The sequence below is a fragment of the Centroberyx gerrardi genome, chromosome 18 (assembly GCF_048128805.1).
Source record: "Centroberyx gerrardi isolate f3 chromosome 18, fCenGer3.hap1.cur.20231027, whole genome shotgun sequence".
In the NCBI taxonomy this organism is placed as follows: Eukaryota; Metazoa; Chordata; class Actinopteri; order Beryciformes; family Berycidae; genus Centroberyx; species Centroberyx gerrardi.
The window spans coordinates 2,844,440-2,867,263 of record NC_136014.1 but is presented as its reverse complement, the minus strand read 5'-3'; the positions used below and the strand labels follow the sequence as shown (position 1 = coordinate 2,867,263).

Sequence of the window (22,824 nt, the reverse complement as noted above, 5' to 3'; positions counted from 1 at the left end):
CCACCCTATACTGCCCTACACTACCCCAAATAACTCAAGATGACCATAGACCCTGTAAATCACTGCAGACTGTGCTAGACCACCCTAAACTGCTCTATATCCTCCTAGATTGCCAAAGAGAGTCCTAGTCCACCCTATACCGCACTAGACACCCTAGACTGCTTAGACCACATTAGACCACCCAAGACTCCCCTAAACTGCCTTAGACTATCTTAGACCACTGCAGACCATACATCCTAGATCGTCCTACACCATCCTAAGTCTACTGCCTTAGACCACCCTAGACCAATATAGACTGGCCTAGACTGCCCTAAACTGCCCTATACCATCCTAGAGTGCCCTAGACAGTCCTAGACCACCAAAAACCACCCTATACTGCACTATGCTGCCCTAAACCCCCCTAGACTACTTAAGACTACCCTAGACTGCTGTTGAATACCCTAGATATCACTATTCTGCCCGGGATCACCTGTGACTGCCCAAAGCCATAGACAACTCTAGCCCTAGTCCGGCAAAAAAAAGACTAGAGGCTACAGTCGATACAGTTGATCCAAGGTTGCTCTTTGGGAGGCTTGGGTCGCAGGTTGAAAGAAACCTGCCCGCGCATTACTAGTGTATAGCCTCCTAGGCATCAGGTGTGCTCTTAAGGCCACGCAAAGGGGGCCCCCATGGCTGACATGCACCTCTCCAAAAATGTAACTATACGTCTGGCGACGCACGCCCGCGAGAACGGTGATTGGCCTGCTTTGCATTTCCTACTACCTGTATCCGGTTAATGTCCGCCGATAGTTAAGACAGTGGAGCAGAAGAGAGACGAGCTGTGAAGGGATGCAGATATATTGATTTGTAGAACATTTCATCCCCAAATTATAAAGACTACCAGATGTCACTGAATTCATTGTGAGAAATATCCCAGTTTCACAGAACGTAAACACTACTACTTCTTCTGTTATTACTTCCATGTTAACAAAGCACGTTACAGCCGTCTAGTGTTTCGGTGGAATACTGCACAATCACCAACGTGAAGCCATAAATGCTTTCACCGCCGTACCCCCCACCCGGCGTGCCCCCGGCGTCGTTGACGGAGAAGTCTAATTCACGCTTTAGTCCTCATGGTCCAGTGGTTGAGCATTTACATGCAGCCTTGATGCAAGGCTTTGATCTGGCAATAAGAGTAGGAAGGGAAATCTAGATGGACACACTGTAGAGCATTCATACCTCCAGGTCGCCAGGAGCGCTCTTGTGCAGTACATACATGGCCAACGGATAATCTCCAGCAGTTGAATCCAAAAAGCGATTAAGACTTTCAACAAAATAACACTCACGCTGGCTGTGAGGCCACAGTGCTAACCACTCAGACACCGTAAAGTCCCAATAAACAATAGAAATACAGATGACAAGGCAACAGTCAACATGTTATCCTCCACACATGATGCAAAAATAGCACTTCTTGCACTTCTAGCACTCTGTAAACTCCGGTGTCGTTCCTGTTATACTCGTTAGTCAGCATTTTTATACTGCCATGCTTTACATGACATTATATCAGTTTAGCCAGTATCCAATTCCTTTCACCATGCATGTATATTAGTATGACTATATTTCCCAGATTGCAAGGATTACTACCTGACTCAATCCTTCATCTTTAGCTGATTTAATGAAAAAGATAGATCGGTGGTGGAGGAGTAGGTCCACTGTGGGGTCAATCTTAGGGATTAAAGTATATCAGATTTAGACAGAACCTCTGATTTAATTGTACTGTGAAATCATTAGATACTACACGGAAAAAGACAAATAGAGGTCACCCTCATATCCTGTTGTTTCGGCATATCTGCAACAGACTACATGGATAATGATTAGATGTAAAAGGAACAGGCCGCAAAAAGGTGTACAGAAGAAGATAAGGCAGGTTGCAGTGCAGATTGGCATGGTTAGGGCTTTTATACTGGATTTGACCTCCATGCACACTGAAAATTACTCTTTCTTGATGTGTGATGAAGGCCCCAAAGGCTGAAACTTTGCATTTTTAATAATAAAGATGGGCTTTTAATGGAGAGAGTGTGGTGCCTCATCTTCCATGAATCACTCTTTTTAAACCAGAATAAACAGAAAAATGGTTCTGTAAATCATTATTTTCATACTTTCATTCATACATTTCCACATAACACGTTCTACTGTTGGAATTTGCTCTATTCTTATTTATATTCAATTTTTTCCTTGTTGTATGCTGTTTCCATTTGCTACTACTACAACTCATTTTCACAGAGATCGCTGAAGTTTCGTCTAATCTTATCTCTATTATTTCCTTGCTATTCTATTCAAAATGTCTTGAGTGTTTCCACTACATTCAGTCTTTCTTTTTTCTTCAGGTCCTAACAGAAGAAGGTTTTGGTGAGATTACCACAGAGATTGCTGAAGCCAAGCCATTCTTCTACGCCGAGGACTACCACCAACAGTACCTCAGTAAAAACCCCAGTGGATACTGTGGCCTGGGAGGGACCGGAGTCTCCTGTCCAATAGGAATTAAGAAATAAGTCCAGATGGCCAATGGGAGCCAAGAACCACCTCCTCCCTCCCGATAAGGATGCTGTGATTAAGTGATTGATTTGTTTTAAAACATATATGCAAACAAGCCATGGATTTAAAGTATATTTGCATTATATTTTTATGTAACTCTGCTATAGTCATCCCCTTTCTCTGCTCTCTCTGCCCTCTTTCCTGTCTCCCTCTACTGCAACTGCCCAATAAAGTAGAAATGCTGAAAAATAATATTAAAAAAAACAAAAAACATAAATTTATCATTGTCAAATTACCTTGGTAATACCTCGATATAATTACCGTTAACAAATGAGAGCATGGTGGAGATGATTGGTAGCCTCTATTTCACGCCAGTGGTATTTGTAATGCTTTTGTAATGTTTCTCCAAATTAAGACCACATTTACCATAATGCTACACATAGCACAAATATCGCCCAGAACACACACACATTACTATGTCATATCTTGCATACATGAAAGATTAATGCAAATTGAGCAATATTAGGATTTTTGCTACCATCATTTGTTTCAGTGACTCCGGTTTTGAAATGCAACTGTCAATACAAATTCTGTTTATGTCACTCAAGTTGCTTTATAAGTTACGTTATTTTTTAAGTTGCTTTGATGTTGATGCACACTGCAAAAAATATTAAGGCAGTTCAACTTAAAAACATAAGTTTCCTTGCTGCCTTAAAATTGTGAGTTGACTGAAGTAGTACTAAATAGTTAGGTCAAAGATCATTAGTTAGTTGTTCTAATGTAGAAAAGCTAACTGAGTGAACTTAAGACAATAAGTTCAATTAACAAATATCTAGTCATGCTGATTCATGTTTCCAAGTTGAATGCATTAATTGATGAACTGAAATCCAGTGATATTTATTTTTTCACAAGGTTTGCTAGGTTTAAGTTCAAGTTCCTCTTGTATCACATGATTAATACACAGTTCAGCATATAGTATGCAGCTGCAATACACTTACTTGTAGTGGATTGTACTTGCCAGGTGCATCAGAGAGAAACTCACTTGATTGTGAATTCCCAGATACATAGATAAGATAGATAGTAGATTTTATCATGGTTTTTATTGTTTTGTTCAGAAGTTCAGAAATTGACATATTATTCACCAAACATACATACATAACAAGTCTCTATCCTGTAACTTCATTTAAACCAAAAGAAGGAAGAGTTTCTGGAGAGTTAAACCGAATGCAATGCATACTGGGAAGTCTGCTAATAAACTAACAGTATTGAGTTTAGTGAATGCTTTATAAGGTGTTCTTTCAACTCATAATTTTAAGTCACAAGATGTGAACTCATGATTTTAAGTCATGAAGCTCATAACTAGCACTTTTAAGTTGAAATTGACAAACACATCTATATACATTGTGTTAATGGATAAAGATGAGTTGATTTCACTAAATTGCACTATGAGTTTTTACAGTGCAGTGTGCATTTGAAATGTCTGTTGATAAATCTAGCGTATTAAAAACTTGTCCAATCAGCGACTGCATTCACTTCTCTGATTTCTTACTGGTCAAAGCTACTTAACACTCTTTGAAGAGTTTGTTCTATAGAAAATAGAGACGGAGAGAACATTTATAGGAATTAAGAGAAATGTGACTTTGATCAAATGATTGTCAGCATGACAATAGTGAAATATCTTCAGGTAGCACAATTTTTTAGGGTTTAATCATCTATATTTTTGAACATTGAGTGGTGAATTTCAGGTAAAATTTCTTCCTCAAGTGTAACATATGACATTTTAGAATGAGACCCTTTGTTTGAACTAGATATTATTTTACATCTGGATAAGATTTGCAGTAACTTGTGTGCTCCTACTGACTGTAGAGAACAGGAATAGATGAAATGATTAAAAATGTATTCATGTGTTTATTTTTGCTCTTTTGTGGTGTATGTGTGTGTGTGTGTGTGTGTGTGTGTGTGTGTGTTTTGGGGCAGGGTTTTAGATGACCTCCTTCCTCTGATCTTTGCCTAAAGCCTTGTTCTAGTCCCTGACTCATCTGTCAGTGCTGCTTATCTGCATGCATGTGTGTATTTTTATGGTACAGCATACACACCAGCAGGAGAGAGTCCTGCGCCAGGCCCTCTGCAGCTTGGCATCATGATTACAGAACGAGGGAAAGAGAAGGGAGAGATGAAGGGAAGAGAGAACCAAGATGAATCTCTTTCAAAATGGCCGACTGCCACCGTGGCTCTCTGGACCCACATGGGTTTTTGAAGGCCAGTACTGATACCAGTCTTTTTGGATTCAAGTTGATATCTGATGTTTTGTGCCAATATTCAATATTTTTGAAGAAGAAGAAGAAGAAACATTAATGCATGCTTATGTGGAATCTTGATCAAAATGTCTCATTAGAATCAATTCAGGTTAAGGCCTTCTCTCTACAATAAATATGTAATCAATCAAACTGCATCATATCCATCATATCGGAGGTGGACCACACTGACTGATCACATTTTTAATAAAAGTACATTATCGACTCGATCGAAGATATTCGTCTAACCCTACACCCAGGGTACTCTGGTTAGGATAGTGGTTCTATAAAGAACCATAAAGACTCAAAGACCCTCTGATTGGTTAAAATAAAAAAGCTGGTCAATCATAAATGATAATAAATAATAAATATAGCTGCAAGAGGCCATTAGTGGGGTCCTCGCCTATGGGGCAAATGATTTGACAGTGAAAATATTATAAGCTTGATTCATCATTTTGGAAAAGTTCTACATCTCAACAATAGAACATTTCGGTGACAGTCCTGCAAACTGTAGGTGTTGCCTGACATATTGCCATTTCAAAAAATTGCCAATTTTTCCTTATGGTGATGCTGCATGACCAAATGTGTTCTGATACACTTTGGGGCCCCTTGCAGACAGGCAGGCTTATGTGAAGTTTAGATGGTCTAGCATGAAGCATTTAGAAAATTTGCCTCCCTTCCTCTTTGTGCGTCTTTGCCATCAACTTCATGGCCAAACCAGTTACAAAATTCTGTGATACAGGCAGTTGAAATATGCAGTGTGTAAGGCAACTTTGTAGGCCAAAACGTAAAGTTGCTTATTATAGCGCCACCATCTGGCCAATCAGTGTAATTTTTGTTTCCTGAGTAGTGGGAAGATTTGAAACCTATTCACCAAGCTTGATTGTTTTCAGGCAGAAGAAGAAGAATCCTAACAAAATCAATACGGTTTCAACCCTACGGGCGTGAACCCCAAATAGTGGGGGTCATCTTATCCTGTAGTGTGAACGGGTTCAAGACTCCTGACGATCGATCAGAATATCCTGCAGTGTTCCAGACCAGTTGGAGACCAACTGAATTTTTTCCTGTTTGATTTGGCCGGCGCCTCCTGGCTGGGTTCGTGTGAAATGATACAAGACTCACAAACCCTGTGTTCGAAACTGTGTGCTACTCATACTCACACAAAGTAGGATGTAAAATGAATATGTAGTGTGTTGGAGACTTGAAACAGTTAAACAGTTCAGAACATTCAAATCTTGTGTGACAGGAGATTAAAGTTACGTTATATGTATTAAAGTAGGCTAATTTTCATCTGTGTTGTTTTATAGCATGGCCTGGTCATGCGATGTATTATTCAATCTGAACGGTCCACTGGTAATACTATACTGAATCAGTCTGTGTTTGCTTAATGTGTTAAGTTAATCTTACATAACTTGCAAAAGCCACTCGAGTCTACCGTACTAGCTAAGGGCAAGGGAAGCTATGCTAGCTAGGTGTAGCCCAGCTATAGCAGCAGGTTGTCATTAAGAGCAAGTTGTGTTTTGATGCGATTTCGCCCCATTTTTGAATGATAAAATCTGGTAGTGTGTGATCTCTTGTTGTCTTCAGTGCCTACTTAATGCACAGGTTTACCAGGGCTCAAGCCCGGGACCCCCAAGCTGGATGGGGCCCCCAACAGTGATGTAAAAAATATTGAAATGTCTGCTTGCTGCTCTCTGGGGGCAGTGCGCTTTGTTTCGCGCTCCCGCTAAAAACTAAAAACCCCATTAAAAAAAAAAACGGATAATAAAGTTACTGTTTGTAAGTTTATTGTTGTGTTTCATTTGTAAGCCATTTCATTTGTAGCAGAGTCGAGTCCCATATGGTTCCACTCATTCAGTTGAACTGACAATTTACAGTGATGTAAGTAAAGAAAGTACAATTTCCAAAGTGCTTTACACCAGTGGTTCTCAACCACCAGGAGTGCTTCAGGAGGTTCCAGGGGGTCCCCGGCAAATTGATGAATTGTTAAACTTCACCATTATTTCATTTACAAGAAGTTAACACAATTAGAGAATGTAGAAGAATTACTGTTTTGATCATAGTTTCACTGTTATCTCTCTACCTACAATACAGATAGTCATGGAATTCTGGACAAAATCATATCTAACAATAAAGATATTTTCAGACAAAATCTCATCAAATGGGGGTCCGTGGCCCTAATGTGGACTAAATTAGGGGTCCTTGATATGAAAAAGGTTGAGAATCACTGCTTTACACCACAGTGTCGTTTTCAATCGACTGGCAGGCTCTCCGTGAAAAAAATGGATGGTTTCGTGCCAGATTGTAACCACCGCTCTGGTGTCCATAATTATATAGCATTTCACAGATTCCCACAGATAGTGAATGCTTGAAAGAATGGTGGATCAGAGTCATACGGTAAGTATGAGAAGTTTCTTTCAAACAGCCATGCAGGGTATTAGGATACTAGGGCTGTTACAGAGCACATTGCTTGCTGTAACTTGGAGGAGAGAGGAGGAGAGAGTGACAGTGGAACGAGCATAAGAGCATCAGAGTGTAAGAGCTGTTCTGATTGTGATTGGTCAGGAGTAGGCGAGGCTTATGGGTATTGTAGTAGGTGTCATGGAAACATATGTGTCTGATGATAAAAAAGTTGTTGAGGTTGAGGTTGAGCATCGCAATCATTGATGATAGCAATCGTGTAATCATCGTTTTACTTGAAAATACGATTTACTGCTTGTCAGAACAATGTATATATGGTCATACTTTGAATTGAGTGTAGCACTGATACGTGCCAAACTCATATGACTTAAGGCCTTTTATGAATCTTTAGGAGCCACTTTTCAATTTGGTATTCATCCAATCCACCAAGCAGCTCTTACTTAAATAAAATCTCAACTTTTAGATGTGGTTCACACTGCTCGCTACCCACCTTGCGTGATGCATTTTGGTTGGAAAAAGATTGTGGGAATAACCAATTCTCAATTTTCAATTTTCACAGTTGGATAATGGAACAAGCTGACGCTTGGCGTGCTGAATTCCATTGCACGTCTTAGGACAATGAACTTAGGAAATACCCCGAAAAATTGGATTTTTCATTATAGCCTACAATGTGAACAACTGCAAATTAATTATACTTCATGCACGGACCGTAATACTGATCAGGCACAATATTCCTAAATGTGTTATCATCTATGGAGCCTCAGCATGACTAGTTCAGTAACTGTTAGGCAAATAGTGTAGTATGGATCAAGTCTGCAACAACTATGTAATCTATCAAACTGCATCATAGCCATTGTATCAGAAGTAGACGACTGAATGGAACAGATCCCATTTTTAATCAAATCAAATATCAGCTCCATACATCTATAAACAGATATCAATCTAACCCTAATTTTAATTCTACACCATGTCACAACTGTCTTGCAAATCCATGCATATTTCTCATCAACTTAATTCTTGTAGATAGTAAATAAAGCGACTCTGATTGTGATTGACATTCCATGGGGGGAAAGAGGTGTACAGATTTGTGTACAGAAAAGCTCAGCATCAGGACCTGGTGTTGTTTATTCCAGTTAAATACTTCCCTGCTTTTGAATGTGGGGTAAATGAGGATGGATGGATGGATGGATGGATGGATGGATGGATGCATGATACAGATTAAAACACACACAGACTGGTGAAGGTAACCACTGACATTCACACTTGAGGCACACACACATCCCTGAGGCCTCTGCAGAGTAATGGCTTAAATTACATACGCGCACACACACACACACACACACACACACACACACACATTTAGTACTCAACAAATAAAACCTCAATCTAATGAACTGGTGACAACCAAAGCAACTTGGTTAAACTGACAAAGAGCATTACTGATATTCCCTCTGTACTGAATCTCATGTAAAGCACTTGCATGGACGACATCACTGTCATCTTTCACTTCGCACAGACACCATCATCTCTTTCATTCACCACCAAGAAAACCTAATCTCTAGCTTTAGCCCTGTGCTTGAGTCTGTCACTGTCTAGAAAGCAGGATTATTCTGCCATCTTCTGGTACTTCCACAGCATTAACACATAGGCCATTTGACTTGCACACTAATTATTTCAAACTAGACCACACATTCTTAATAGAAATTGTGGGTTCCTTTATATCAAAATATGAGTATCAATATGATGGTTGTTAAAGCACACTGTAAACTCAGTTTTAAAAAAGTGCTGTACACATACATTGTGTTATTACTCATATTAGTAGTAGTGGTTGTAATGGTCGTAGTAGTTGTGGTAGAAGTTGTCATAGTAGTTGTAATAGTAGTAGTATTAATAACAGCAGTAGTAGTAGTAGTAGTAGCACTGGCGGACTCGGGGGGGGGGGCCCCATGGTTGAAAAAGCGTCGCTAAAGTGCCCTCTAGAGTGGCGAAAACAAGAGGAAGTGCCCTATTGGCTGCCCTTCACATGGGAAAAAAATGATTGAGTGCCCTCTAGGGTGCCCCTTCATGCAATAAATTATGATGATGTGCCCTCTAGAGCAAGAAAATTCAATAACGTGTCTTAATGAGTGCCCTTCTAGTGGAGAAAACGTGCCCTATAAGGTGCCCTTACAATGGTCTAAACTTGACGTTCCCTATGGGTGCCCTTCCAATGGAAAAGGGTGCCATTATGAAGTGCCCTCTATGCCGCCCCTACATGACAGTGTCTCAAAAAGTGCCCCTCCAGTGGATAAAATGTGATGCAGTGCTGTAAAGGGTGTCCCTACATGCATGAGAATGTGGGGAAGTTTCCTAATGGATGCCCCTCCAGTGGAGAAAATGTGATGTGGTGCCATATAGGTGCCCTTACAATGGGATAAACTTGAGGTTCCCTACAGGTGCCTTTCTGATGAAAAACTCATGAAGTGCCCTCTTAGATGCCCTTCCAAGTGAGAAAACACGATGAAGTGCCCTTGCAATGGAGAGAAAAAAATCCCAGTGAAGAAAATGAGATGCAGTGCCCTACAGTCTCCCCTACAACGTGCCCTCTCTAGGGCCGGCTTTCCCAAAGTGGGTGCCGTGACAACAGTCTAGGGGTGCCGCCAAATACTTTGATAAGATTTTGAATTTACCTCTCAAACCCTGCTTACATTCAAAACACATTGAAGTCAGGCTAATATCTAGCTAGCATTTTGATGTAATCTCATCTGCACTGTCCCTATTTTTTATTTTTCAATGTACCGTTTAGGTTAGGTTAGATTATGTTAGGTTAACTGTATTTGATAGTAAAAGACAAAGTAAATTGTTGCCAACGGTGACACAATAAAGTTTAAAATACTCATTCCCATTGTTAAAAACTTACATCTATTCCATCCATTTAAGTTTTCAGTTTTAGCCACACCCCCTCTAGAATGTTCAGATGTCAGAGGGGGCTTAATACAGTCTGAGCTGTAACCCTGACATCCTACTACAGTGTGTGAGGTAGGTAATACAGCAAGCTTTCTTTGAAGTTGTAAAGATTGAGTTTTACCAATGATGCATTACTAAATACTAATGTATGTACACTGCAAGGGCTTTTATAGATAGCTGTATAATTTTTTTAGCCTAGATGCCTAAGGAGCTAGCTAACTAAACATGTACCTTGCTTAGCTGATTCTATGCTAACCTGTAGACTCAATTTGGAAATCAAGCAGAAGTGTAAAAATCCTTCCCTAACCTGTTACAAACAAAGCAAACTAAACTACAGTAGGCCTATAAGTCTAACTGTTTACATTTTGGGATTATGGAGTTGATAGCTTTTTTGTTATTTTTAAGGTGATAATGGTTAGTGGTGATAGACTATAGCCTATGTGAGTGCAGTTTTCATATATTCTTTTTATTCACCATTTCATTTTGCATCCCTAACGAAGAATCACTATATTCTTTTTGGCACTTACAGTTTGTGATAGCCTACTCAGCGGTGAGTTTATAGTGACCTTGTGGCATAGCCTATAATCTCTTACAGTGGGCTATTACTTAATGCTTTTCTGTGGCATGATATTTTTTTGCGCGATAATAGACTATATTCAAGTTGTAAAGTAACCTTCTAAGATGTAGTTACTGTGTTTTACTTCGGAGGTGTTTGTGAAATAAACATTTTAAAGGTTTATAGTTCCCTGTGTGTTTTTATCATAGAGGTGTGGTTATACTTTTAATCTGGATCGCCTAATAACATAATGTTAATCTTAATCAAGGATGAAGACTATTTCATCATACATGATGCATCATAGCTTTTTGCGCGCTGGTGGGGCCCCATGTCGTGCAGTAAGTGCCCTTTTTATTTTTTCGCCCCTGCCCTTCAAACAGTCTGAGTCCGCCACTGAGTAGTAGTAATAATAATAGGCCTATATGTTGTTTTTATTAGGACTCTTCTTCTTCTGTAGGCTACCTCAGAAACCATAAATCCTAGAGCAATCAATCAAATCCATGGCACATACAGATTTTCATTTCATAATTTTTCTGCCATTTTGAATTTCTCCCGCTGTTGATCCAATCACAACAACATTTTGCACACAGCATAGGCTATGTGGACTTCCTAGAGTACAGCTATTGCAAAAGTTTGACTCAGGTCTAGAGCCGGAATTGCCAGGCCCAGCTGGGTCACTCAGATCACGTGTGCAGTTGGTACTACCTGTCAGTTTGCTTTCAAATCGCCAGGTTCACATCAAAACTTCCAGTGACATTGCATTCTACTGAACCTTACGGTGGCCGAGACGTGTCGAACGAACTGCATATCCAAAACGCTTTGCAAATTCGAAAAACACAAGCGCATTAACGGAAAACACAAATGCAAAAGCCACAACACAAATGCAAAAGCCACAACATAACAACAGAAGTGAGCAACAACGGATGTTGACAATGAAACGGGCTGAATATTATTGCCGGCAGACTATTATTGCCTGCACATGTGGAAGAGGAAAGTTCTTGCCCGTTTGAGAAGTAAGTGAAACGTTGTTCGCTAGCTAACTACGATTACTATCGCTATGTGATTGTCACAAATGAGCAATGTTGTTCAATGTGCAGGCAATAATAGTCCGTCGGCAATAATAGTCGGCCCGTTTCATTGTCAACATCCGTTGTTGCTCACTTCCGTTATGTTGTGGCTTTTGCATTTGTGTTGTGGCTTTTGCATTTGTGTTTTCCGTTAATGCGCTTGTGTTTTTCGAATTTGCAAAGCGTTTTGAATATGCAGTTCGTTCGACACGTCTCGGCCACCACAGAACCTGCTGTGGAAACGGGTCAAACGTTTTGCCTAGAGAAAGACATATTTGACTGATGAAAATGGGCGGCATTTCCCTTTAACGCCTAAATGTTCCAGCAACTAAACTTCATATAAATGTTTGCTCTATTTTAGGCCTACCATATGGCCAAAATTATCATTTTTTCAAATGCCAATACGTCAGGCACCATTTCACCTGCAGTTGCATGACTTTCACGGAAATGTTCTATCTTTGAGGTGTAGAAGCTTATTCTCACTGTCAAATCATTTGCCCCTGGATCGGCTTGGACACCGGTGCACACAGGGCGCACTGGTTTGTCTGGCGGGCAGACTGGCGCCTCCTGAGCTGCGTCAAATTAGCCAGAATTAGACCGGAGTTAAGGCGATATTACCTTCAAAATAAAAGCGTAAAATTATTTAAAAAAAAATAAAAAAAAGAATAAGCAGAGGGTACATTGTAACAAGAATTGTGTCAAAATACTCTGGACCCTCGCAAAACGTTATCTATGTTTCCATTGAGACATTCTTCTTCTGTATTGTGCTGTGATTGCTTTGTAACCCTAAATGTGAAAAACTAATGATAAAATGATAATTATGATATGATAAGTACTCAGTGGAATAATTACAATAAATATGTTGTGAAACTCTAGCTGCTGTTGTGTAGCTATATAGGCCTATATATATATATATATATCGCAAAATATCCCATATAAGCCTATGCAAGTATTTTGTGTTGTACAAAGTATTAAAGTGTCAGTTGAAAAGTGATGGATCCATTTTTTTTTAGCAAAATTTTGTATTGGGCAAAAAAACAACATTGAAACACGTTGCTCAATAAGGGTTTTATTTTGAAGTTCTTGACAGGAAGTCCTACATGTATTGTAGCTGACTTGATACTGGTCTAAATCCAAAGTAGCAGTCTGTAAATCTCTGCTCTCACCTTGACACTGTCCAGAGACTGTTTTCACCGTAGTTCACAGTCGTATCTGTGCTGTTTAGGTGGAGCTATTTGCATTTATGCTGTAAAGTTTTATTGTAAAGCAAACACACCGGGGTTGTGGTTGTGATGTGGGTGATGTTCAGTAACTGTAGCGACCATTAAACACTCAACTCAACTTTACCAAGAGGAAGTAACCTGGAAATCCAGCCAATCATGGCCCATTTTCCAAAGGTAATTATTGATAAATATATTATTGATAGTATATGTATTCTTGAATTCTTGATAAATGTTTATCAAGGTAATTCTTGATAAATTACAAATGCTACTTAGGCTATTCCTATTAAAGTCTTAGCTGATGAAGACATACAGATGGTTTGACTAGCCTACTGTTGACAAAATGCACTTATTGTAAATCGCTTTGGACAAAAGCGTCTGCTAAATGACGTGATGTAATGTCATTTTTCACTGCTTCTTGATTTGTTTCCGATCTCATGTATGGAGACAAAAGTCAAGTCCATTAAAAATATGTTTAACATGTCCTTGTTCATTGGCAATTTATATAAAATGGTAGAAGATGACTTCAGAGCTTAAAAAAATATTTAGCATCCCTTAGTCAAATCCGCATATCAAGCAGCGGTTAAATAAAATTTCATTTTTAAAATAGTTTCTCCTGTTATTCTGATGATCTTTTCCCGTCTATACGTCGTTCTCGAAGTTCAGATTTTATTGAAATAAAGTGCTGCTTGGTGGATCATTTGTATGTCGAATTGACCAGTCGACCATATGATTCGTGAAAGTTTTTGTGCGAGGTATGTGTGATTGCCAATAAGCAAGGCAACATTAAATTATGAGATTTTTGAATGAGTTTTTGGCGTAAAGTTCTCTGGAGAGGAACTTTTGGCATAGCTCGATTTTAAGGATACATAGAGACAGGAGAATGTTATAGCAGACTAGGTTCAAAAAGAAGATGAAAATGATGAGTTTTACTTTCCTGTGGTTGTTTTCTCCTGACTCTCGCTGCTTTGTTCTTTGTGGCATCCATAGGGAAAAAACAACCATTAATAGTAATTCCAATTGCTGTTTGACCCACTTCTGAGAGTGTGTCCAAGATACAAGCTATTGTGTTTTTTTTCTGATAATGTAATTTATCTTTCTTTTCTTTACAAAATGAAAGCCTGATTGACCCATCCTCATTGCACCATCACATTTTTATGTTTGTTATGATTCCATTGAAACACATTTTGCAGATATACCTCAGATGACATCTATGATATGCTCAGGATAAAGGAATTCTCTACAAGCCATCGCCGAGTGACCGTTCTCCAACGATGTCTGCTGAAATACCCCTGGACAGAAGTTACCAAAGGACACGCATGGAGCCAAACCAGTCAGCCCGGTCTCCTCCACCTAACCCACCCAGCTCTGGAACCAGTAGGGTGGAGCACCAGGGGGGTGGCCTGGGCCCTCTGCCCCGTCAGGATGCACCAGAGGTGGGCGAGACTCACCTGGATCCCTCCTTGTCCCTGAGTCCTGGTGGTGCTGGGGCCATTGGACACCTCCAGCAGACTGCTATCACTGCCTCTCAGACCTTACATCAGACTGTACTGCAGAGAGCTATACAGCAAGTTAGTAGTACTTTACTGTATATATGGAACTAAAGGAAATTCAGCCCACAACACAGCTATTGGCGAAGCACTTTGCATTCCTTCATCTATTTTGTTGTTTGGTGGTGTATTCTTCTTCTTCCCGTGGATAACTGGCCAAACGTAGACAACGTGACGTCATGTTGAGATATTTCCAGCTGCTACAACTGAGTTTGATATCAGTGATCAACAGTAAATATCAGGTTTTACTGGCCGTCCCTCAGAATCAAAGAGCAAAGCGTTCTTTCTAGACTCACCATTTTGCACCGAGAGGCAGAGATGCTAATTTGTCCACTTACAGTAGCCTCAATAGACCAGAATGCCACAAGACATGTTGGGTTTTGAGTAAGCTCCTGGAATGTCGTACAGCGTAAGAGGATCCAAGGGGGAATTTTTCCTTTAATATAAGTAACAGTAGGGATGAACTTCTAATTCCTCCCAAGCTTTTGTAATGTCCACAAACAGCTCGGCCTTTTTCCTTGCCACTAGATGGCAGTAGAACATCAAATTGTGATTGGCATGCCTGCTGTGACGCATCCATCTGCCTGACACAGGAGAGCTTTAGTCTATTCTATTCTATTCTATTCTAGATTCTAAGTGTCCATCATCTCTTGGCAGGCTCCAGGTCATCCATGTCAGGACCACTTGGTTCAGCAGCAAATAGAGCAGATCCAGAAAGTTCTACAGGAGCAGAGCAGACTGCTGACGCTATTAGGAACAGGTCAGTGTTGCACACTACATGCCCCTCTTACTGCATCCAACCTAAAAATATGGTTTTCAGCTTTTGGAATTGAACCATATGAAACTGGTATCATGGCATGGTGCACAATCTCCCCTCTGTCATTCGAATGAGCTTGGATGAAAGTAAAACCGTACAAATCAAGAAGTGTCTTTGCTGTCAAGGGGAAACTGTCAGACAGAAGATTCTACAAGGAGGCAATTAGATAGATAGATAGAAAGATAGATAGATAGATAGATAGATAGAGACGTCACAGGTAGAGCTTGCGCCAAAAGTTTAGGATGGTATACCTATGTATGAGGTTAGACAGGAAATGTAGTGTTAGTCCCGCCCTCCTCCCCCTCAGTTGGTCAAGTTCCCGCCCCAACACTTGTCACTCATCTTGATGAGCTGTCATCTAACCTGAGGCTGAGGTAACCAGTATAAGGATGGAGTCCCTCAGTGATTTAGCAGTGTAACACAATATCGGAAGGGGGTCCTTGAGCCTAACAGAGTTAAAAGTATAACTTGAGTTGATGCTGACTAAAATAGAAAAGTGGAAAAGTGGAAATGGACCCTAAAGAAGTAGCTCAGCACTATCGACACTTGGACACTGGGATATTGTAGGGCAAGTACAACAGGGTCATAGAGGCCTTGATCTTAGCAAAGCAACACCACTAGAAAAGAGGAAGCTGGTAGTAGAGCAAATACCTTGCGTATTAGTTTATTACCCAGTGTATTCGTTTATCAGTATGCCCCATGTTGAGTTCATTTTTTGGTGAGAGGACACACAAAATACTCCCTCAGGGGAACTGAACCCCCCAGTATTCTTTGAATTACTGATGTGTACTGATGTACATGCTAGGAACTTCAGTCAGTGTCTCAATCTGCTACAAAACAAAAATGGAATTTTATGTTAAACCAACATCACAAAAATGTACAGTCTGTCAATGAGGCAAAAGTCAGAACAGCCTTCCAGGTTTCCAGTTTATTTGAACAAAGTTCAAAGGCACTTCCTTTTGTTTTGATGGCTAATTTGAAAGCAAAACAGTCCATAACAGATCTGATCCCTGTCAGAGGAGACTTTCCCATGGTCTAGCTCTATGATGTGTTTTTTTTTCTCTAACAGGCCTCGCTTACACTGCGGTTTGAAATTTGAATTTGCTCCAACAGTTCACTTCAACATTTTTAACCTCTTTTAAACACCAGAAATGACACATCAGGCTATCTTACTCCGCTCATCAAAGAGGCAACAATCCACTTGCAGAAAGAAAATAATCCAGCATCTTCTAAAAGCACAGCTTAGTGCAGCGATTGCGAGATATGAAAGATAAAGGCGCAGTGTTGAGTAATGTTAGAAAACAGTGATTGAGTTGCATTACGCACGTAAACCTCACTCAAGACAGGTCCAACTGGTTTGAGCTATTGATGAACTGATGAACATGCATGAACAAACACACTTTCCTGAGTCATAAATGAGACGTATACAAACACCGCCCGCCCCCATGTCAACCCATGCTTGTAATGCTTCCTCTGATATAAAGCATTTATTTTGTACTATATTTTGAATTATGTAATGTTTTACCCAAATACTTTTCCGGTACAGGTTGTATCACAGTTCAAACATGCACAACAAAGCACATTAATCTGTTTTATGGATAAAAACAAAAACTAAATCACAGCATACAGCTGAAAATTACATTTACATCTAAGACATTGTCATATATCCGTAAAAAATATTTTGCATATGGCTGCATGGGCCATATGCAAATCCATCAATTGGGCGGCCAACTCTCAAAGCTGCATGCGAAGATATTTTTCAAAATAATAATTTAAACAAAAAAAGAAAACCATCATTTCTCCACCAGCGGCAAAGAAGTGGTTCTAGTTCCAGAACTTGCGGTTGTGGTTCCCTGTGTGCCAAAGTCAATACTCTGTATTCTCCTCCGGAGCACCGCGGGACAGAAGGTGGACATGTACGCATCTTTAAATCCTGAGTAACAGAAGCAGTAGACCAGTGGGTCCAGCAGGCAGTCTATGTAGGAGAGGACCATGAGGCTGTCGTAGACCTGGACCACTATGTCCTCCGCTGACTGCCAGTCCTTCAGCCTGACGGCCAGCAGGACTGCTCTGGCTATGGTGGAGGGCAGGAAACAGACGGAGAAGACAAGGACGACAGAACTAACCAGACAGACGGCTCTCCTCAGCTTGGTCTTATCCCCGACTGTCTTCTTCCTCAGCCGGTTGACGATGCGCACCGTGCAGTAGACAAGGATGATGAAGGGGATGATGATCTGGGAGAAATAGACGATCTTCAAAAACAAAAAAAGAAAATATTTAAAGGGTCAATCAGTATGATTTCAAAAATGTCCAAAATATGTAGGGTATATTATATTTGCAGGATAGGATTGTTGAGTAATAAACAATGATTCAGTGATTACTTGGCCAGGTGCTGAGATTTCTGAATTTCAAAACTTAAATTCTGGCCCATAATCTGTTTTGGCACACTCCCCATAACTCCCCATCCATTGGAGTTTCAAGACACTCCCAATCCCACCCCACCTACTGGTATTTTCAACAGCTCAAGACGCTGCTACACACGAGCAACCAGTGTTGCAAACACACTTTGTTCTCAAGCCATGAAAAAGCTGTATTATTATTACAGTATTTTGCACTATATGTTTTCACTAGACGTTTCTGTTGGATCTCTGCTCTAATTAGCTAGCTTACTTCTCTCTGTTGTGAAAATGTGACTTTATTTTTTGTGTCAAATACAGGTCACCATAACTCAAGGGGATGAGAAGGGTGAGGCAAGTCAATGTTGCAATTCCTAGTCGCCAATAGCGGTTGATCTTTACCTCTTTCAATGAGCAACAGAACAGTTCTTGGACTATGAACATGTGCAAGCTCGCATCCATAGATGAAGGGCCACATAGGTACTGCTATGAGGTTCCAGCAGTTGCAGAAAAATGCTGAAACAAAGCCCCAAGTCACACAACTACAAGTATATGTTCATAGGGTAACATAACAATAATGTCAAATGGTATGTTAGGCACTATATTGACAGTGGAGCAATAAAGGAAAATAAGATGCATTACTGTAGATAGATTTGATTTTTGACGTGGCCCAAAGCCACGCTTCCATAATTAGTGGGAAACCCTTTGTAGCTTGGCATTGGAATTTGCAATAATGAGTGTGATCAGGTAACAGGTTTTCTTACCTTACTAAGGTTGGTTTCAGTGTCAATCCAAATCCAAACATTTCAGGACTGACTTTTAACTCGCAGTGAGGGCACACATGTTATTATGGTTAATATTTACAGAAAATGCATGATCTGTTTCTAAGCTATATCAGATCTATTTATAAGATCTATTTTTTTAATTGGCCAGTTAGATGTTTTGCTTTAGACTTGTGAGTCTTTAGTCTACTTTGAAGATAGTCTTGCCCAAGGACAATACACATGGAGGTACAACCAATTGTGAAAGTCCCTGGCAGCAATCAATCAGGAGTAACTGTTAGGAGAGAGCTTTATGTATCAAACTTGCTTCGTACTTGAAGTCAGGAAAGAAATATTTCTGAGTAGCGACAAATTAGGGTAGTTAGGGGAGGCTAGGGATTGGGAAATGTGAGCAGACATAGGCCAGCAATTTATAGTCCCACCAGACCTGACCCAGTGTTATGGTCCACTACTCAACATGCAATAGAACTCAATGTACCATGGGAAGATGTGGTAGATGAGGCACAGGAAAGGAAGAACATCAGATATACTGTGCTGCAAGACACCAGTTGGGGCCCAAAGCATGGAAATCTATCTCATGAGTAAAGCCCTCTCCGGATGCATTAGTATTACAAGGAGAGGTCGGTAATTTGATTTTGTTCATGCACATTGGTAATTTCAATCAGTCATCTAGTGTTAAATTAATATATTGGAGGACAGTGGTAATCCATGGACACGCCTGTGTGAATGTGCCACAGTACAGCAAAACTGGCAAAACTCTGAGGGCTCTATTTTCATGAATCAATGGCGCCGGAGACTGAAGACACATCTCTTCACGTTACACCTGGACCCCCCCTACATTATGTAATGATCTTCTTCCCCTTCTACTCTTAATAAATAGATTTTCACCTGCTGAGTTGTCCTGTGCTGAGAGCAGCAGTCCCCAGGCTGAAGCACTTTTCCTTCCCTTTAAAAGCAGTGCACTCTGCGCCACAGTACTCTGACAATTTGATGATGGAAGAGATCAGTGTGGTGCTGATCTGCCTAGTTTTGCTGTTGTACCGATCAAATTTCCCCATTATTATCATCAATCATCTTATCTAAAGTGTGATGCAGCTCATTACCATTACTGATTATATGCCTGTGATTATATTAAAATTACCCCAGGACATCAGAGTTAACTCAAAATACAGTAGATAATTTCAGCCGGAATTTTTACCGGGGTAGTCTGAGAAAATCAAGCCATGTTTGTTCCGGACAGGATAAAAAGTTAAAATTACCAATCGCCATACCTTCTTTGATAATACTGACGCTATCCGGAGAAGGATTTAGACAGGAATTTTATGCCATATGATGTCATATCTATGATAGCAGAAGTATGTAGTCCCAAACCATTTTCTTGTCTTGGTGTAATTTTGTTACGTAAGTAAGCTTAAGGTTTGCTGATACATTTCAGTTTTTGAACAGCTTTCAAGCCAGAATGGTCAGCCATCCCTTTAGCCTTATGAGACCAATAGCGAGTTTAGAAATTATTTGATGTTGTGAACTAGGTATAAGCCTAAGTGTAGGTATACAGGGTAGAATAGGTGACTGTTGTTCTCAGTGTTGAAAGCAGGGGTGGAGGTTTGTCAAGTTTGTCATTTAATTGTGGCCATATTGTTCGTCGCCCATTGTTCAATTTCTTCATATTGTCTGAAATTTCTATTGGAAAATGAAATGCCTCTTGTTATTGGCAGTTAATGACTTGAAAAAGACGAGCACGGACTTGAACCCGCAATCTTCTGCACACAAGAAAGATGCTTTACCTACTGAGTCAAACACCTCTGACAGCTTCTTTGAAGAGAAAATAACTAAAGGGAGAGTTATTGTAATACTACAGCATATTATTGAAAGTGCTAACTTTATAGAACTTTATATTTTTGAAGTTTTTATTTTACTGTCTTATCTATGGAGATTTGGTTATTATGTAATAAGCCACGGCCACTTTCATCAATCACAACCAAATTTCATAAGTCGACTTGGCATGATCCTACCATTTTGGTTTGATTAGATGAATGGTCAATGAGTTAAGGCCAATTTTGTGTTGGGCTGTGTTAGAATTTTCACCAATTCACTACCAGTAATTGAACTTTTTGGTAAATCTGAACTGTAAGATGTACTGGAACCTCTGTTATGTTCTACTGGTGTCTTCTGGTGTTTGGTTATGCATTTCTGGTATCTTGTGTGTTTTTATTCTCCGATAGTGAAGCCCAAGGCAGATTTCCATGGACAGGGGCTACCCCATGTCCACACTAAACAAAAGTAAAACTAAATCAAGCCAAAAGAAAGGGAAACCATACCTCTCTGAAGGTGTCGGTCACATTGTGGAAATCTGTCTCGAACTTACGGCCGTGGCTGTTACAGCACTCAAAGGTCTCGACCATGGTGGGGATGGTGAGAGGCAGGAGGAGGACCCAGATCAGGATGGAGACCTGAGGAGATTTCTTCAGAATCTTGACAAAGTTCCTCCTCCCGAGGTGGACCACGTTGAAGTAGCGATCGATGGACAGGGTGGTGAGGAAGGCGATGCTGGCTCCTCGGTTGAGGAACAGCATGAAGAGCATGGTCTTACACAGCAACTTGTTGCTGCTGCGCCTCACGCCGTGCTGGTAGTGGTAGGCCTTGGCCGGAAGACAGGCCACCAGCAGGAAATCGGCGACCACGATATTGAAGAGGAAGATACTGTTGGTTCTCCAGAACTTGAACCTAAAGAGGAAGTAATTGTCTAATCATTTACCATCTCACTGATGTGCATTATGCATTCAGATTGAATTTAGGTGGGCACAAAACAATTTTAAGAAAATGTATCTGTGTGATCCAGATCTGATCTTGTCATTTCTGTCTAGACAAACAAAAATCAGATACATGAGCTTTTTACATATTTGGCCTGGAATAAAGAGATCTGGTTACAGTACACATCCATTTTAATGATGACATCATTTCACCTTTGTAATTCCAACTAATTCTGACACATGCGGTAAAAATGTCATGTCATGCTGTAGTTTTCTTGGACCTCTCTCTGACCACTCTAATCTACCATATGAGGTGTTTTGCTTTTGAGTACAGGAGAAAAGAAGTGTGTGAGTGATGGAGAGGTTGTGTTTCTCATACCTGAAGAGGAAGATGTAGAGGACAGACAGGTTGAGAGGCAGACCCAGCGTGAACTCTCCAATCATCAGCCATGATAGAACTTTATATGTGACCACACTGGTTGTATTGCAGGTATCAGGAGTTGTTGGAGGAGTCTGTGTTGTATTCCCAAAAAAAACAGACATTTTTTGCGAGCTAGGTGTAATGGTGGTAGAAGTAAAACTAGTTCCACAGTAGTGGGAGTAGTAGCAGTAGTAGTAGTAGTAGTGGTAATAAAGGTGACAACACAGCAACAGAAAGCAAAAGGTTATTACAGGCAGGCATCAACAAATCCTTTTTCTCGGAGGTGGTCGTAGCTGTCTCTGACCCAGTGAGTCTTTTTTCCTCAGGCAGTGATTTCCTCACCGAGACCCGTCAAATTCAACAGCCTCCTTCTGAGAGGCTGCCAACGCTTCTGGAGCTCCGTTAAGACTCCCTGCCTGCTTTGTCAAAACATACCGAGGAAACGCACTGTACATGTAACAGAATACACACTGAATAACTAGCATTGAGTATAAAAGAGAAAAAGCCCTGTCTGTTTCCCCTTTGCTCTGAGTGCTGCCACCAATCCTTCAGAGAGGAAGAGTTTATAGTGAGCTGGAGGTGTGGTTTAAAGAGGGGGACTTATCTGTCTGAGAGGTGGCAGTAAGCGTGGAGCATGTCTGAACTTTACATCTAGAAATGTACATGAAGCTACAAGCTTCGAGGCATGCTGATACGGTCTCCTGACCAGATGTTGATGCTGTGATAAGAAGAGGTGAAATGTCTTGTATAGTTTAGGTGTCAAACAGAAACTGGTTATCTAGTATCAAGGTGTTTTCCACCATGTTTAGTAGAAATACCGTGTGAAATACCTCGGTTTCCAAACGAAACCATCATGCCCGCACATGTCTTGGTTCAATCTTGGTTATGATGATGGTATGGGTGGAGGGTCCTTCAAAGAAAATGATGGATATGTTGAGAGTCTCAGGAACAAAATTAACAAGATTGCACATAATAGATTATAATATATGGATGGAGGGACATTGTCTTTGTTTTTGATTTTTTTAGATTATTTTATTTATTTGTGAATGTAAAGAGAGTCAGGACACATTGAGAAAGAGAGAGGGGGATG

The 22,824-nt window shown here is 40.3% G+C and overlaps 2 protein-coding genes across 2 annotated transcripts in view; one reads left to right on the top strand and one right to left on the bottom strand.

The window, feature by feature from the left end:
* LOC139920540 (mitochondrial peptide methionine sulfoxide reductase) overlaps window positions 1-4,034 on the top strand; it is a 60,074-nt gene extending 56,040 nt beyond the window's left edge. Inside the window, exons 6-7 of the mRNA XM_071910562.2 lie at window positions 2,367-3,161; window positions 3,974-4,034. Coding sequence (XP_071766663.1) covers window positions 2,367-2,531 — 165 coding nt within the window. The 3' untranslated portion in view covers window positions 2,532-3,161; window positions 3,974-4,034. The remainder of the gene's footprint in view (window positions 1-2,366; window positions 3,162-3,973) is intronic.
* Window positions 4,035-16,298: 12,264 nt separating this feature from the next.
* Window positions 16,299-22,331, bottom strand: LOC139920534 (12-(S)-hydroxy-5,8,10,14-eicosatetraenoic acid receptor-like). Its single transcript, XM_071910557.2, has 3 exons — window positions 21,693-22,331; window positions 20,882-21,287; window positions 16,299-17,637 (listed from the first exon to the last, which is right to left on the bottom strand). The coding sequence occupies exons 1-3, from the start codon at window positions 21,854-21,856 to the stop codon at window positions 17,179-17,181; spliced, it is 1,029 nt and encodes a 342-aa protein (XP_071766658.1). The 5' UTR covers window positions 21,857-22,331; the 3' UTR covers window positions 16,299-17,178.
* Between the last annotated feature and the right edge of the window lie 493 nt (window positions 22,332-22,824).